The 14127-nt window shown below is 43.9% G+C and overlaps 1 protein-coding gene across 1 annotated transcript; it reads right to left on the bottom strand.

The window, feature by feature from the left end:
* Nucleotides 1-821: 821 nt before the first annotated feature.
* On the bottom strand, nt 822-11796 carry LOC125481883 (formin-binding protein 1-like; the record flags this gene model as incomplete). Its single annotated transcript, XM_048593811.1, has 5 exons — nt 822-2262; nt 4096-4229; nt 6569-6687; nt 7352-7484; nt 11672-11796. Coding segments are annotated over 5 exons (666 nt in total), but the record flags the coding sequence as incomplete, so codon positions are not given.
* Between the last annotated feature and the right edge of the window lie 2331 nt (nt 11797-14127).

Here is a 14127-nt window from a genome sequence, read left to right as displayed (position 1 = left end):
GTCCAGACCCGAAATGTCAGCTTTCCTGCTCCTCTGACGCTGCTTGGCCTGCTGTGTTCATCCAGCTCTACACCTTGTTATCTCAGATTCTCCAGCATCGGCAGTTCCTACTATCTCTGAATCACCTGCCTTTAAGATCCTTCTCAAACCTTCACCACACATTCTAGTGACATCTCCGAACTTGCCTCTCAAAGGCTCAATATCTTTTGCGACTGCTTCTACACTTAGGATGCCTTATAAATACAGGTTGTATTTCATCCCTGTACAACATGTACGGTACACTAAAACTGGAGTACAGGATGGCTCATTTGGTTATTTAATCACTGTAAACAGTTGAGTAAAACAAAACCCCAGAAACGCCGTCCTTCCTTAACCTGGTGAATGGCTGCATTGATCACAGTTGGTGACCTAAGCTAGATATCAGTGAGTAACCCAGATGTAAGTCAATCATTGGCCTTTAGGGAGACATGAAAGTTGGGGTGCGAGGTGTGCAACATTTGCTGTTTATTTAAAAGACATCACAGGGTGATTTACAAAGTCTCAGCATGAAAAATATGGAGTGCATCAAAGTGGATGAGTAGAGTGGAGGGTTTACTCTCCTCTCAGGATCATCAGCCCCAGATAGAAGAAATGTGGAGAAGGAACAAATTCCCAGGCTCCTCTCTCTCTCTCTTCCCAAAATGTCTCTCCATCCAAAGTTCTGTTTTGGATCTGCCTAAATGACAGACGAGATTACGGATGCCCAGCGGAGAAAAAGCACCAAGTCTAGATAACTTTGACACAAGTTGTTGAGTATTTATAAGAGGTGATAAGACATGGAGTCCTCAGTTGGAATAGCATTTTATTACAGGATTAAAACCAGGTGGGATAACAATCATGTTACTGTCCTATTGTAACGTCAAGTGCATTATTAGTCTACGATACAATCACAAATGATTCATTATGTAGTTTTTGCACCATGATATAACAGATAGGCTACATTCCAAACAGCTCACCAAACATCACCAAAGAACTGACATGATTGTTTGCATCAGGACTCCCCACTTTAGTATCAACTCTGGAAGAATTTGCTGCTATGCACAACTCATGTCTGCCTTCCGAATGATTTACACTTAAAACACCGGTAAATTTGGCGATAATTCCAGTCGATGTTCTATGATAAAAGCGTGGCAGGTATGCACTTGAATCTGGGACTGCCACCTTCCCCTTTTTATTTATATTTTCAGAGACATCGTGACAATCATGTTCATTAAAAATCCCAGAAGGCTGAACGGGCTGCGAGTGCTGGTTTTAAAAAAAAAAGGACCATCGTGATTGTTGCTGAGCTGGGCAGGGACCGTTGTTCCCCGAAACCCAGTCATTTGAAGAGCCCATCATCTATACCCTAAACTCATAGGCAAGCAACATCTTAGTGTCAGCTTTTACTTGTTCATGTGCTCTTGGTGGATCCCAGCAGCTCCATGGAGAGCTCGGATTTTCCTGTGACCCTGCACCCTGTTGCATTTGAAACAGGCGCGGGCCAATTCTCGCAGGCTTTTCATATCCTTCTAACAAAGCCACAACATCAATTTTAAACAACGGGGTGCTTTGGCAGCTCAGTTTTCCTCTCATGCAAGTAGCATCATCCGGTTCGTACAGGCCCTTCAAGGCATGTTGTCCTATTTCTCACCTGAAATGATTCCACAAATGTGGACAAAGGAAATGCATACTCTATGCAAAATATCTATATAAAAGATGCCATTGGTGATCAGCAAGTTCATCCCTAAATACAGTTATTACTACATATTATATACATTAGAGTGGTATTTATTGTACCAGCATAAACTGCAGCTCAACAGAGTCATCCTACAGTGGACTGAAAGATCATAGATGCTTTCCTAATTATGTGCCGAAGGTATTACAAATGTAACTAAGCGACTCTCAGGGTTTTTATTTTCCAATGTGAATACCAGTGAGGGTTGGTTAACCCTCGTCCCTCTCCCACTTGTCCATGGAGCCATCCGTCCCACAGAACGCGCTCTGTCTGCTCCATCCTGGTTCAAAGAAAGAAAATGAGACACTGTGAACCAGAGGATAAAATATCCTATGACCACTGGCAGATCCTGGCTCACTTCCTGCTGAGGGTGATTTTCACATAAGAGGTGGGTACATAGCCTTCCTCTCCGTCGCTCCGCCTCACCCGGGTCCATCCATCGCCTTTGTCCTCCTCAATCAGTTGAAGCACCTCTCCCTCTGCCATTGGAATGGTGCCTTCGCTGTTACCTGCAAGGTACAGACCAGAGTGTTAACTCACTGTTTTGCCTGCACAGCCCTTCAACATGCACGTCCATGTGTTTGGGAGCTAGGAATGGAGCGGCTGTAGGCCACTCATTCTATCAAGCCCACTCCTGCACTCAATCTGATCATGGCTGATCATCTATATCAACACATTTCCACATCATGTGTCCAGAAATTTCTTGATGTTAAGGACAACCTCCATTCAGACTCTCAGAGTTCAATTACAATTACAAAGTTACGAACCAGTGATGTGGTTGGAGTGAGAAAGTAGAAATGGTATCTTAGCGGATACCATTCCCCTCGGAGTTAAAAGGTTATGGGTTTCAGTCCCACTTGAAGCTTGAGTGCAAACTCTAGGCTGCCGCCCCTAGTGCAGTACTGATGGAGTGCTGCCTTTGGACTAGCCTTTAAACTGAGGTCCAACTCTCCCTTCAGATGGACTTAAAGAATCTCCTGGCACAACTGAAAAAAAAAAATTGGAGCAGAAAAGTTTTTACACTTCAACCAACATCACTGAAATAAAAGAGACTATCTGGTCACAATCACACTACTATCGATGGGAGCTCATTGCACACAAAATAGCTGTAACGTTTCCTACATTACAAACTGATAATACTCTCAGAACAAACACAAGTTCTAAAATGCTTTGGGATATCCTGAGGGTTGAGAAAGGCACCATACAAATGCAGCATTTCTTTATGTTCAAGAGAAAACAACAGAGCTCCCCACCGAGGCTGAATGGTGAAGTGTGCCATAACATTCTGGAATTGAGCTACTCAATGATCAATGCCAAATGATCAGATTGAGTCATAGCTAGCATCGGTGTGCCTTTGAGATAATCTCAAGGATGGCGTGCTGATGGAGGGGTTCAGATTTCTGCTCTAGTTTGCTACCCGAATATAAATACAATTAGACGGTGACCCAAACACAACATCTTTGGTGAGCACACAAAGACTGGTAACTTGGACTGGGCTGTTGGGAGAGTTGCCTGATTAAACTATTTTGAGTCAATGGACGGAAAAGAGGAACAAAGAAATGGGAAAAAGCTCTCTGTCTCTCTCTCACACACACACACAGCTTCTGAACTCATTGCTGCAGTTGGGTAAGTTACAAATATTTGATTAGTGTGGAAAACCATTCTCAGTCTGGGTTAGGGCAGAGGGGATGGGAGTGGGAGACACACTGTCAAGCATTGATTTGGTTCCATGAGCAATCCTGCAGTGAATTCAATTCTAGCTACTGTGCACAAATTTGATTTTACACAGATGAATGTTCGATATGTGGTTCACTGTCAACTCATGACCTTGTCTAATATTTGCATAACGATTAAACATCTAAAGTAGGACTTTCTGAACAGACAGAATCTCATTAGGAATAATTCAATGCTGGGAGACTAGGTGCTTGTGATGGACATCAATGTGTGGAAGTCACTCTTTATACAGAAGGTAGTGGTGACAAAGCGCATCGAGATGGGGAAGGTGGACACGGATGCTGTGGCATATGGAGGAGAAACAAGAACCAGGGTGGAGAACTGAGTAGTATTGCGTTCTGTAACTAGTGTCAATATCTAAAACAGACTGCACTTTGTATTCAGCAAATTAGAAATCTGGTCTCTGCCTCTTATAACCTTGTAGATTTTTAATATTGGGTCACATTTTAAATCTTAAGTATCACTTAGATAGAGCTCCCAAATAAAAAGGATTGCATTCAGATATGACCCCTCGGTAGCAGGTTTTGCTCAAAGATGAAGGTTCAGTGTTCATTTTCCCAGCAACGTCACTTCTGTCTCAGTTGTTTCAGGAAGGCAGTCCATCTTACCGTCAAATGGATATAGAGCAGTTGAGCTTCCTATTGGATTGGCAAGATCGTCCTCAAAATCATCAAACTCTGAGACGGGAGATGGCTGCACCAATGGTTCCTGGCCACTATCATCAGAATAAGTTGTGTCTGGACTGGTTTAGGAAGAAAAGGACCAAACAAGATTTAAAACCAATTCTGAATTCAAATCCCAGGTGTCAACCACACATTATGGGTAAGTCCCCGTATCATACGGGCCTGTGTTCAATACTTATTGCCCTCAGATTAACTCTGACAATGTACTCCTGGCTGGCCACACATCTTACCCCATGTAAACAGGAGGTCATTCAAGACTCTGTTGCCCATGTCTGAAGTAGCAGAAAATCTAGGCTTACACTGCAAATGTCTGTGGGATACTGAGGGAGTGCTGCACTGTCTGAGATGTCACCTTTCGGGCAATGAAGCCCTATTTGCCCTCTACAGACACTCAGCAGTACTCCTGTGCCATTCTGTACAACCCTTTAGGGCATTTATCATAGAATCATAGAATTCCTATGGTGTGGAAGCAGGCCATTCGGCCCATCAAGTCCCTCTGAAGAGCATCCCTGTAACATTGCTTTTCCCACTTCCACCTAACCTGCACATCCCTGAACACTATGGGGGCAATTTAGCATGGCCAGTCCACCCTAATCTGCACATCTTTGGACTGTGGGAGGAAACCGGAGCACCCGAGGAAATCCGCACAGACACGGGAAGAATGTCCAAACCCCACACAGACAGTTGCCCAAGGCTGGAACTGAACCCAGGTCCTTGGTGCGGTGAGGCAGCAGTGCTAACCACTGAGCCACCGTGCCGCCCAAAAGCTGCTCTAGGTATGGCTCGAACTCACAACCCCAGTATTGCACATGCCTCTTTACAATCATCTAAATACCATGCTCTGGGATCTGGACACTTCTTTTTCTTGCTAACCTTTTGACTCTTAAATCTCTTAATTCTGGTTTTTGTAACCAAGTGGGCACCAGTGAATGGCGACTTTGTGCACTCTTCACTGTACTTATGTATTCCTATACTTCGTACATGTGACAAATAAATCTAAATCTAAATCTAAATAAATCTAAATTCTGCCATGTGGTTAGATAAATCATCCAAACAAACCAGAATTAGCTACAATTAGCTCTTGAACCTAAATAGGACTCACTGGTGCAAAGGGAGCACATACCTGACTAGGAACTGATACAACATTGCCTGAAGGATAGGAAACAGTGCAATGGTTAATGTGTATTTTTCAGACCGAAAGGTTTATAGTGGAGCTCCCCAAGGATCGATATCGGGTCCCTTGCTTTTCCTGAATATAAATGATCTAGATCTTGCATTGCAGGGGATAGATTACAAGTTTGCAGATGGCACAAAACTTCACAGAAGTGTAAACTTTGAGGTGGACAGTTTTAACCTAAAAAAGGGGCATTGACAGAGTGGGATAGATGGGAGATGAAGTTCATCGTGGATGACTTTGAGGGATGCACTTTGGTGCAAAGAACGCGGGGAGACAATATAAAACAAAGGGTACGATTCATTAAGAGGTGACAGGACAGACAGAGAGAGATGTCAATGCAACATACAGTATTCTGGGTTTAATTGGGGGCATTGAGTACAATAGCAAGGAGGTTATGATAAACTTCAGATCCATGTTAGATCTCAGCTGAGCTACTGTGTATAGCTTTAGGTGCCACACAATAGGAAAGACGTGAATACATAGGAGAGATTGCAGGAGAGGTTTACACGAATGGGCCCACGGAGAGGAGAAGGGCAAGAGGAGATTGGATAGAAGTTCTCAAAATCATGAGATTGGGTACAGCAAAATGTTCCCACTCCTAAACAAAATCGAGAACCAGACAGCACAGAATTTCTGAAGAAGGGTCCCGACCCGAAACGTCAGCTTTCCTGCTCCTCTGATGCTGCCTGGCCTGCTGTGTTCATCCAGCTCCACACTGCGTTATCCTAGCACAGAATTAAAGCCTTTTGCAAAAGAAGCAAATGTGACGGGAGAAAAAAAAACTTTTTTCAAAACAGTGAGTGATTACGTTCTGGAATGCACTGCCTGGAAACGTGGTGGAGGCAGGTTCAACGGAGGTATTCAAGAGGGGCATTGGATAATAATGTAAAGAGAAACAACGTGCAGGGTTATGGGGAAAAAGGCAGGAAATCAGCACCAAGTGAAAGCGCTCAGAGAGCTAATGCAGACACCATGGGCCAAATGAACTGCTTCTGGATTGTAACACTTCTGTGATTCTGCAATTACTGCGGGGGAGTTGGAAACAGCATTACTTAAGAGTTTGATTAGGTCACGAATCTGACTTGGCACTGGTTTGCACAGCAACAACGGGCGGAGATGAGTTGCATTTACTGGCCTAAACAAGTAGAGGGTTTGGAATAAATGACTTAAATTGTCACGAATGAATGGAAATCAGGAGAACTATCCAAGGAACTCACTTACCTCTCTTTATCATGTGACCCATTGTTATTCAAGGAGGGAGAACGCTCACAGTGGGGAGTGTACTGCACAAAGCTGTCATTACGTGAAACCAGTTTTGCTTCTGCATCAGCCAGCCATATCTTCAAAACAAAACCAAACACCAATTGCACCATATCTTTTGCATGCATAGAATCAAAGTACTGTGGATGCTTGAGATCTGAAATAACAACGGAAAGGGCTGGAAAATCTCAGCAGTGTGGAGAGAAACCAGGGTTAATGCTTTCAGTCCAATATCACTCTTCCAACTCTGAAAAATATAAGAGTTATAGTGGACGCAAAACATTAACTATTTGTCTCCCCACAGATGCTGCCAGAACTGGTGAATTTCTCCAGCTTTTTCTGTTATCATCGTTTACATCTTACACTTTTCTCTCATCCTTTACTGTTACCTCTCCCACCTGATTCCCTAGCTGATTGGATCACTAAGGCAGGTCTGTGCCACTGTTGCTCGGATTGTGTTTCACTTGAGGAGGTGCACCTTCCTCACAGGGAAACAGAACGGAACTCCCGAACTAAATCAGAAAGCCGTACTTTGCTGGCACACTATGGCGAAATCTCTTGGGGCTGTTTTAAGGGTTAGTTTTGCGGCCTTTAGATAAGAGATTATCAGAAGCCCAACTCCGAACCATAAATGCCACCTCACATTTGCCAAATATTAATTATTCCTGTTGAGATTTCTCTATCACTGCTGATCTGGGTTTCAAGCACTCCCACTTCCCAAAGAAGTAAACTACACGTTCTTACCTCATACTTCTGAATCTCACCCCGTAGTCTGTCAATCTGTTGATTTGTCTCCATTATTCTGGGCTCAAGGCTGTTTGGGTCACCCATCTGTGGGTTCCGTTGATAAACGTCTTTCATCTTATCTAAAGCTTCACTGAGAGCAAATAAAGGCAGAACATTAACCCTCCATATCGACTCCTAGCCATATGTACAAAACATAAACCAGATGTTGGAACCAAACTGAATGATCCCAGGTACGGAGGCATTGTCTAAATGAACAAAGGCTAAACAGCATGGGACTAGTGAGTACAGTTTAGCAAAATGAGCAGTGATCTCATTGAAACATACTGGATTCTTAAGGGGCTTGACAGGATAAATGCTGAGAGGATGTTTCCCTTCACGGTAGAGTCTAGGACTAGAGGGCATAGTCTCAGAATAAAGGGGAGTCAATTTAAGACTGAGAAGAGGAGGGATTTCTTCTCTCTGAGAGTGTCTTTGGAACGCCTCACCACTCAGAGCTATAGGGGCAGAGTCCTTGTGCATATTTAAGGCTGAGATAGATAGATACTTGATCAGTCAGGAAATCAAGGGTTATGGGGAAACAGCAGGAAAGGGAATGTGTGGAATGCTGGATCAGCCACGATCCTATTGAATGGGGGAGCAGGGTCAAGGGGTCGAATGGCCTGCTCATTCCTATATCTTATGTCTTATAAATCCCTCCACTCTGGATGTGACGGTCCTATATTGAGCTGGGGTTCAGTTCCACTTGCTGCCAGTTATCCTCTCATGCCTCACCCAACATAGATATGTCTTGGGTGTTGGGCATTCTTACTGCGCACGGTGGGTCAGTTTTCTAGAGGTGAGACGCCAGCACCAGAGTGGGAGGGTAGCTTATTCTCATCAACCTCCATAGTGACGCTCACCATCCCCAGCCAAGACTGAAGAAGTCTATAGTGGAGAGGGGAGGCAGTAATCAGTGTGCCTGTATGAGCATTGGAGATGAAGTTGGGGGAGAGCAGGCCAATTATTTCCGCTATTTTTGGGATATGAAAAGAAAGCGAACAATTCAAAGTGAGAAAGAAATAGAGAGAGAGGAGCAGTAATGTAGAGAGTTATGTGGCCAATACCATTGCTCATAACTCACTGTGAACTAAGCAAGAAGCAGTAGGCTATAACACAAACTTCCAAATTATTTATCCTCTGTGGTGAAGCACATTCTGCGATGAAATCTTAAGGACCACATATGAGGTTAAATCCAGCTCCCTGTTAACTTTCGAGTACCTCAACGTGCTGAGGAGTGTAAATGTTCTGAACCACCAGCAAGTCAACAGTGCAAGGGACAGTCCTTTTCACATCTGGAGACCAAAAACAGTCAAAGGGGACAAACCAACAAATAGGACCGAGATACTCAGGCTTTGTCAGCTGACTGGTAGTGTCCATACCTCTGGACCAAAGGGCCTGGGTTCAAGTCCCACCTACTCCAAAGGTGTGTAATAACATCACTGAACAGGTCAATTGGAGAAAAACACCTACAAGCTCCAGAGAAATGAGGTGACGGATTTTCCTGAAGTACTCCCCCCCTCAACTGTGACTCATCAACATTGCAATGTATTTAGCCCTCTTACTTTACATATGGCCGTAGTAGTCTGAAAACGCCTAATCGCATCCGATATCGGCAGCTAAGCAATCTCAGGCCTGATTAGTACTTGGATGGGAATATGAGGTGCAGTAAATAAAATGATGGTTCCTGTTTGCTAGGGCTTGTGACCACAAAGGGTCAAGTCGTCGTAGTCTTACTAGACCACAGAGCCTTTCTCTCGTTAGAGAGAGAAGACTGGTGGTGGTTTAACCTGAGGGTCACCACGCCTCAGGAGAGGGAAGAGGTTGAGGAGGCAAAATCCTTCATGGTAACCTCAGCATGGGTTCAATTCTGTTATCAGCTGATGGCATCACTCTGCATGGCAAACCAGACTCATAAAGCTCCGTCTGCCATACAAGTAGCTTACTCCTCTTATGACAATCCTGCTCTTCAATTACGTGGTTGTTTCATCATAAAACTCAAGTTGGCTGAATGTAAAAATAAATAAAATGAGAGACATAATCTTTGTTACTGGTAAAATGTCTGATTACGACTGCAACACCCGCATCATAAATGGATTAGCAGTAAATGCTTCATTCTGCGGATGTAATTTACTAGGGGTTGGGCAACAGAGACATAATCAGCTTTTACTTGAAATACAAGCAGCAAAGAATCACTATCATAGGTGGCTGGTCAGAGTTCAGCTTTATCTCTTCTCAAATTAAAAATTCACCTCGGAGCTGAGAAAATAAATGAGCAATTCAGTTAAACTCAGCCAAACTTGACTCACCCATCTCAATGTGAGTCAGCCCTAAAGTAACTTAATGCAGTCAGTAATCAGCACTGTGTTAGTGCTTATTTGCAATAATTTACAGAAACAGAATGAGCTGGAGATAAGGTGGCAACTCCTACTACTGTAGCGTTAGCAAATGCCACCTCAAGATCATTTCCTTTCAGATTTAAACTTGACCACAGACAGTTCAATCAAATGATTTCTGGAATAAGATGGTTATTTTAGGCTAAAGGATTTGGGTCTGTAAGCAGTGGAGTTTACAAGAACCAGCGATGGTCTTATTGAAGCATAAAAGATCCTCACAGTACACTTCAGGGTGGGCACTGAAAGGATGTTTCCCCTTGTGGGAGATAGTAAAGTTAGCAGACAGTTTAAAAATAAAAGGGCCACCCACTGAAGACAGAGATAAGGAGGAATTCTTTTCTTTCAGAGGGTCACAGGTCTGTGGAACAAAAACAAAGTTGCTGGAAAAGCTCAGCAGGTCTGGCAGCATCTGTGAAGGAGAAAACAGAGTTAACGTTTCAGGTTCGGTGACCCTTCCTCTGAGTCAAAGGCTGTCAGGGGTAGACAGGAAGTGGAGTTGAGCCCAAAATTAAATCAGCTTGTTGAATGGCAAAGCAGACTTGAAGGGCTGAGTGGTCTACTCCTGCTCCTAATTTGAATGTATGTACCTTTAATGGAGTATATTCTCCTCAATTTGGAACTGAGGCACACAAGACAATAGCTAATCTGTGAGGATTTTAGCAACGGTTAGAGAGAACTGCAACTGCTCTGTGTCTTTGTGCTATTGATCAGAGAAGAAGGCATGGATGTGATGCAGGATAGTCCCCATCAAGAGAAAAGCTAAAAAAAAGCAAGTGCAGAACCTAGCTATTTAGCCTGCAAGCAATGCAGCAGATCAATTCAAAACTGCCCAATTCTCATTTGGATGAGGCAGTACCCTATATCTCTACTAAACTGTACAACTGAATGAGAGACAGGGATTACAACCACCAAAAGAGATGCTCAAATCCCACAGAGCAAATAAAATTGGGATAGTAAGAACTGCCGATGCTGGAGTCAGAGATAACACAGTGTAGAGCTGGAGGAACACAGCAGATCAGGCAGCATCAGAGGAGCAGGAAAGCTGACATTTTGGGCTGGGACCCTTCTTCAGATTTGAAGAAGGGTCCCGACCCGAAATGTCAGCTTTCCTGCTCCTCTGCTGCTGCCTGACCTGCTGTGCTCCTCCAGCTCCACACTGTTATCTCTAAATAAAATTGGGTTCCACTTTGCTTCTGCTCTGGTTATGTCAGCGTCACAAACTAATATCCACATTCTGCCATTTCCTGAGAAAGCTGGAGGTGACACGGTAATGTCACTGGGCTAGCAATCCAGAAGCACGATTAGTGCTCAGGGGACATGGACTCAATTCCTGTCATGATGGTTTATGGAATTTGAATTCAATTAATACAATCTGGAATGTAAAATTAGTCTCAGTTATGGTGACCATGGAAACTATCAATTGTTACAAAAACACATTTGGGTCACTAATGGTCTTTAAGGAAGGAAGTGGGTCATTCTTACATACAAGTAACTCCAGACCCACAAGCAATGTGGTTGACTCTAAAATGCCCCCTGAAATGGCCCTGGCGAGCTGATCTGCTCAAGGGCAACAAATTCTGATCTTACCAGTGATGCCCACAACCATGAAGGAATAGAAATCATTTAAATTATGTGCTGAAATAGAGGACTTGAAAATGAAAGTTTTAAAATCTGAAGTTGGGTCTTGAAGATTTCAAGTGTTGGGGCCGTGTATTTCCTTTGGCAGCTTATGGGATTGCTTCCGTGAAGAACGATCATTGGCATACTTAGAAACAAATGGCCCTCTGTAGTTTTCGCAGATTCGCATTTTGTCATTGCTGGAAGGCAGCGGGTAATCGTTTCCGCCTCTTTCCTGCAGCCCCAGGACAATATTTGCAGAATTTACCTCTGGTCCACTTGTTTCTGCAGCTCCTTGTTCAGATCTTCAATTTTCTGCTGCAGTTTCTTTCGACGTTGCTCAGGGGGGAGGTGACTAAAGTCCTCGAACACAATGAGCTGCGAGGAACAAATCTGGGTTAGCAAGAGATCAGGTCACACAAGATGGTTACAAACTACAGCAACATTATCACACATTTATGAAAAACATGATTTGGTTATAGGGAAATGATAACGTAACTACATGGGAGGAGGCCATTCAGCCTACTGTATCCAGGTTAATCCGCTCCAACAGTAACTCAGCAGGTGCCACTTCCTGAAACTTCCCATTGCTTTGCAAATCCGCTCTTCAGGCACTTGTCCAATTGCCTTTTGAAAGCTACAATTGTATTTGCCCTCGTCCCACTCCCAGGCAGTGCATTCCACATTCTGAGCAGAGCAAAGGAATTTTCTCCTGTCGTTTCTTTTTGGAAATCATTTAAAAAAAATCACTGTTCTCCAATTTTTGACCGTTCTGCTAATACAAAGTATTTCCATCCCTACCCACCCTATCCAGACCCCTCATAATTTTGAGCAACACAACTAAATTGCCTCTCAAAAGAGAGCAGCCCCAGCGTCTCCAATCATTCCAGGGAAATAAAGAACTTTCTCCCTGGAATCGTTCTCTTCAGTTGTTTCTGCATCCTTCCTAAAGCCTTCACATTGTTTCTAAATACAGCGCCCAGAACTGGACACAATACTTCAGCTGAGGCCAAACTAGAGTTTTACAAAAAAGTTTAAATCCCTTTTATCTGGTCAAATCCTGTCACGCTGTTCAATTTAAACAATTTTCTTTTGCTCAGGTTAACTCTGGTCAAAACATGCTAACTTAATTATTTAATCTTCATGGTTACCCCTGATGATATTTTTTCCTGAAAATTAGCATCAGGCAGCATTTTTAAAAAAAAGTTTGAACCTCCATTATAATGTTGTATTCAGAGCACTGATAAATTTTCAAAGCAGCAACCTGCTCCAACCCCCTTCACCACGTCAGATATGAGAACAGCCTCCACTTTAGGAAACTTTCATCGACTGAAAAAGAGTCAAGGCTTGAGGGGTAGAATGGCTGAATGCTGTCCCTAATTTCTAAGCCCGTATGGCGACACTGGGGCGAGATGGGCTTGGGTCAGAGGAACAAGCAGCTCATGGGAGATCCAGGCTTAAGGAACATTCAGTGACAGAGCAAGGGAAACCACACAAGATTTTTTTTAAAAATCAGAACACTGGAGTGGGGGTGGGGGGGGTGGATGGTGTCAGTGTTGGTGAGAGAGGACTGGGTGACAGGTTGAGTAAGACTCAAGGGCAGTGGAGGAAGGCCTAGAGGAACAACACCTCATCTTCTTCCAAAGGTACAGCACAGCCCTCAGGACTCAGCACTGAATTGAACAATTTCAGAACGTGAAAGCCTTCCTCCATGCTGGTTAGCGAACCCCACGCTCCCAGATCTTGTTCTGTATCGAGTTCTCTCAGCACAGCCAACCCATTTTCAATATCCCATTAGCACCCATTCAGCATCTCTCTCTCTCGCTCTCTCTCTCCTGGCTTTTCTGTACATCTTCTTTCTCAGGGCACCATCCCCATTCATTCAACTCACTCTCACCCTGCTGTTACCCCTTTTCAAACCCTGCACCCTGCCATCAGCATAAAACACCACCATTTCCCAGCTGCTTTCAGTTCTGACCAAGGGTCAATGGATTTGAGACGTTAGCTTGGTTTTTCTTTCCACAGATGCTCCAGACCTGCTGAGTTTCTCCAGCGATTTCTGTTTTTGTTTCAGAACTCCAGCATGCACAGTTCTTTGTTTTATTATGGAAGGGCAGTGCATGTGGATGAACTGGTCTATGGGGGGTGAAGCATGAGAGAGCATTTACGAGAATCTAGGACTACTGGACATTGTTGGTCAGTCTATCCCAATACTTCTGCCACTCGCAGGAGAAGAACTGATGTGCATCCAGCGGGAGACTATAATCAAATCACTAGGGACCTGTAGCAGGCCAGTCAACTAGGTCCCAGTTCCAGACTCATCTGAAATAATCAGTGGCCATATCAAGAAAACCCTGCCAGAGACAAAAGAAAAATCCTGACTATTAGAAAGCTGGTGCCCAGCTGCAAAAAGGCTCATGATAAAGAGGCTCTCGCAGAAGGAAATGAAAGCATATTGAAGTATTTTAGTTGCTGCACCATAACAGAGTGCTGTGCAGTGAATAATGCTGATACTAAAACTCTTTTAGCAGAGTCAGCATTTCAGACCCAGTGACCCTTCATTAGAACACTGGACCCAAAACGTGGACTGTTTTCTGTCCACATTTGCTACCAGAGATAGTAGGAACTGCAGATGCTGGAGAATCCGAGACAACAAGGTGCAGGGCTGGATGAACACAGCAGGCCAAGCAGCATCATAGGAGCAGAGAGGCTGACGTTTCGGGC

Source organism: Rhincodon typus, unplaced genomic scaffold, assembly GCF_021869965.1.
Source record: "Rhincodon typus isolate 14 unplaced genomic scaffold, sRhiTyp1.1 hic_rhity00004050, whole genome shotgun sequence".
NCBI classification, from domain to species: Eukaryota; Metazoa; Chordata; class Chondrichthyes; order Orectolobiformes; family Rhincodontidae; genus Rhincodon; species Rhincodon typus.
The sequence above is the reverse complement of the archived record's forward strand: the minus strand, read 5'-3'. Positions and strand labels throughout refer to the sequence as shown.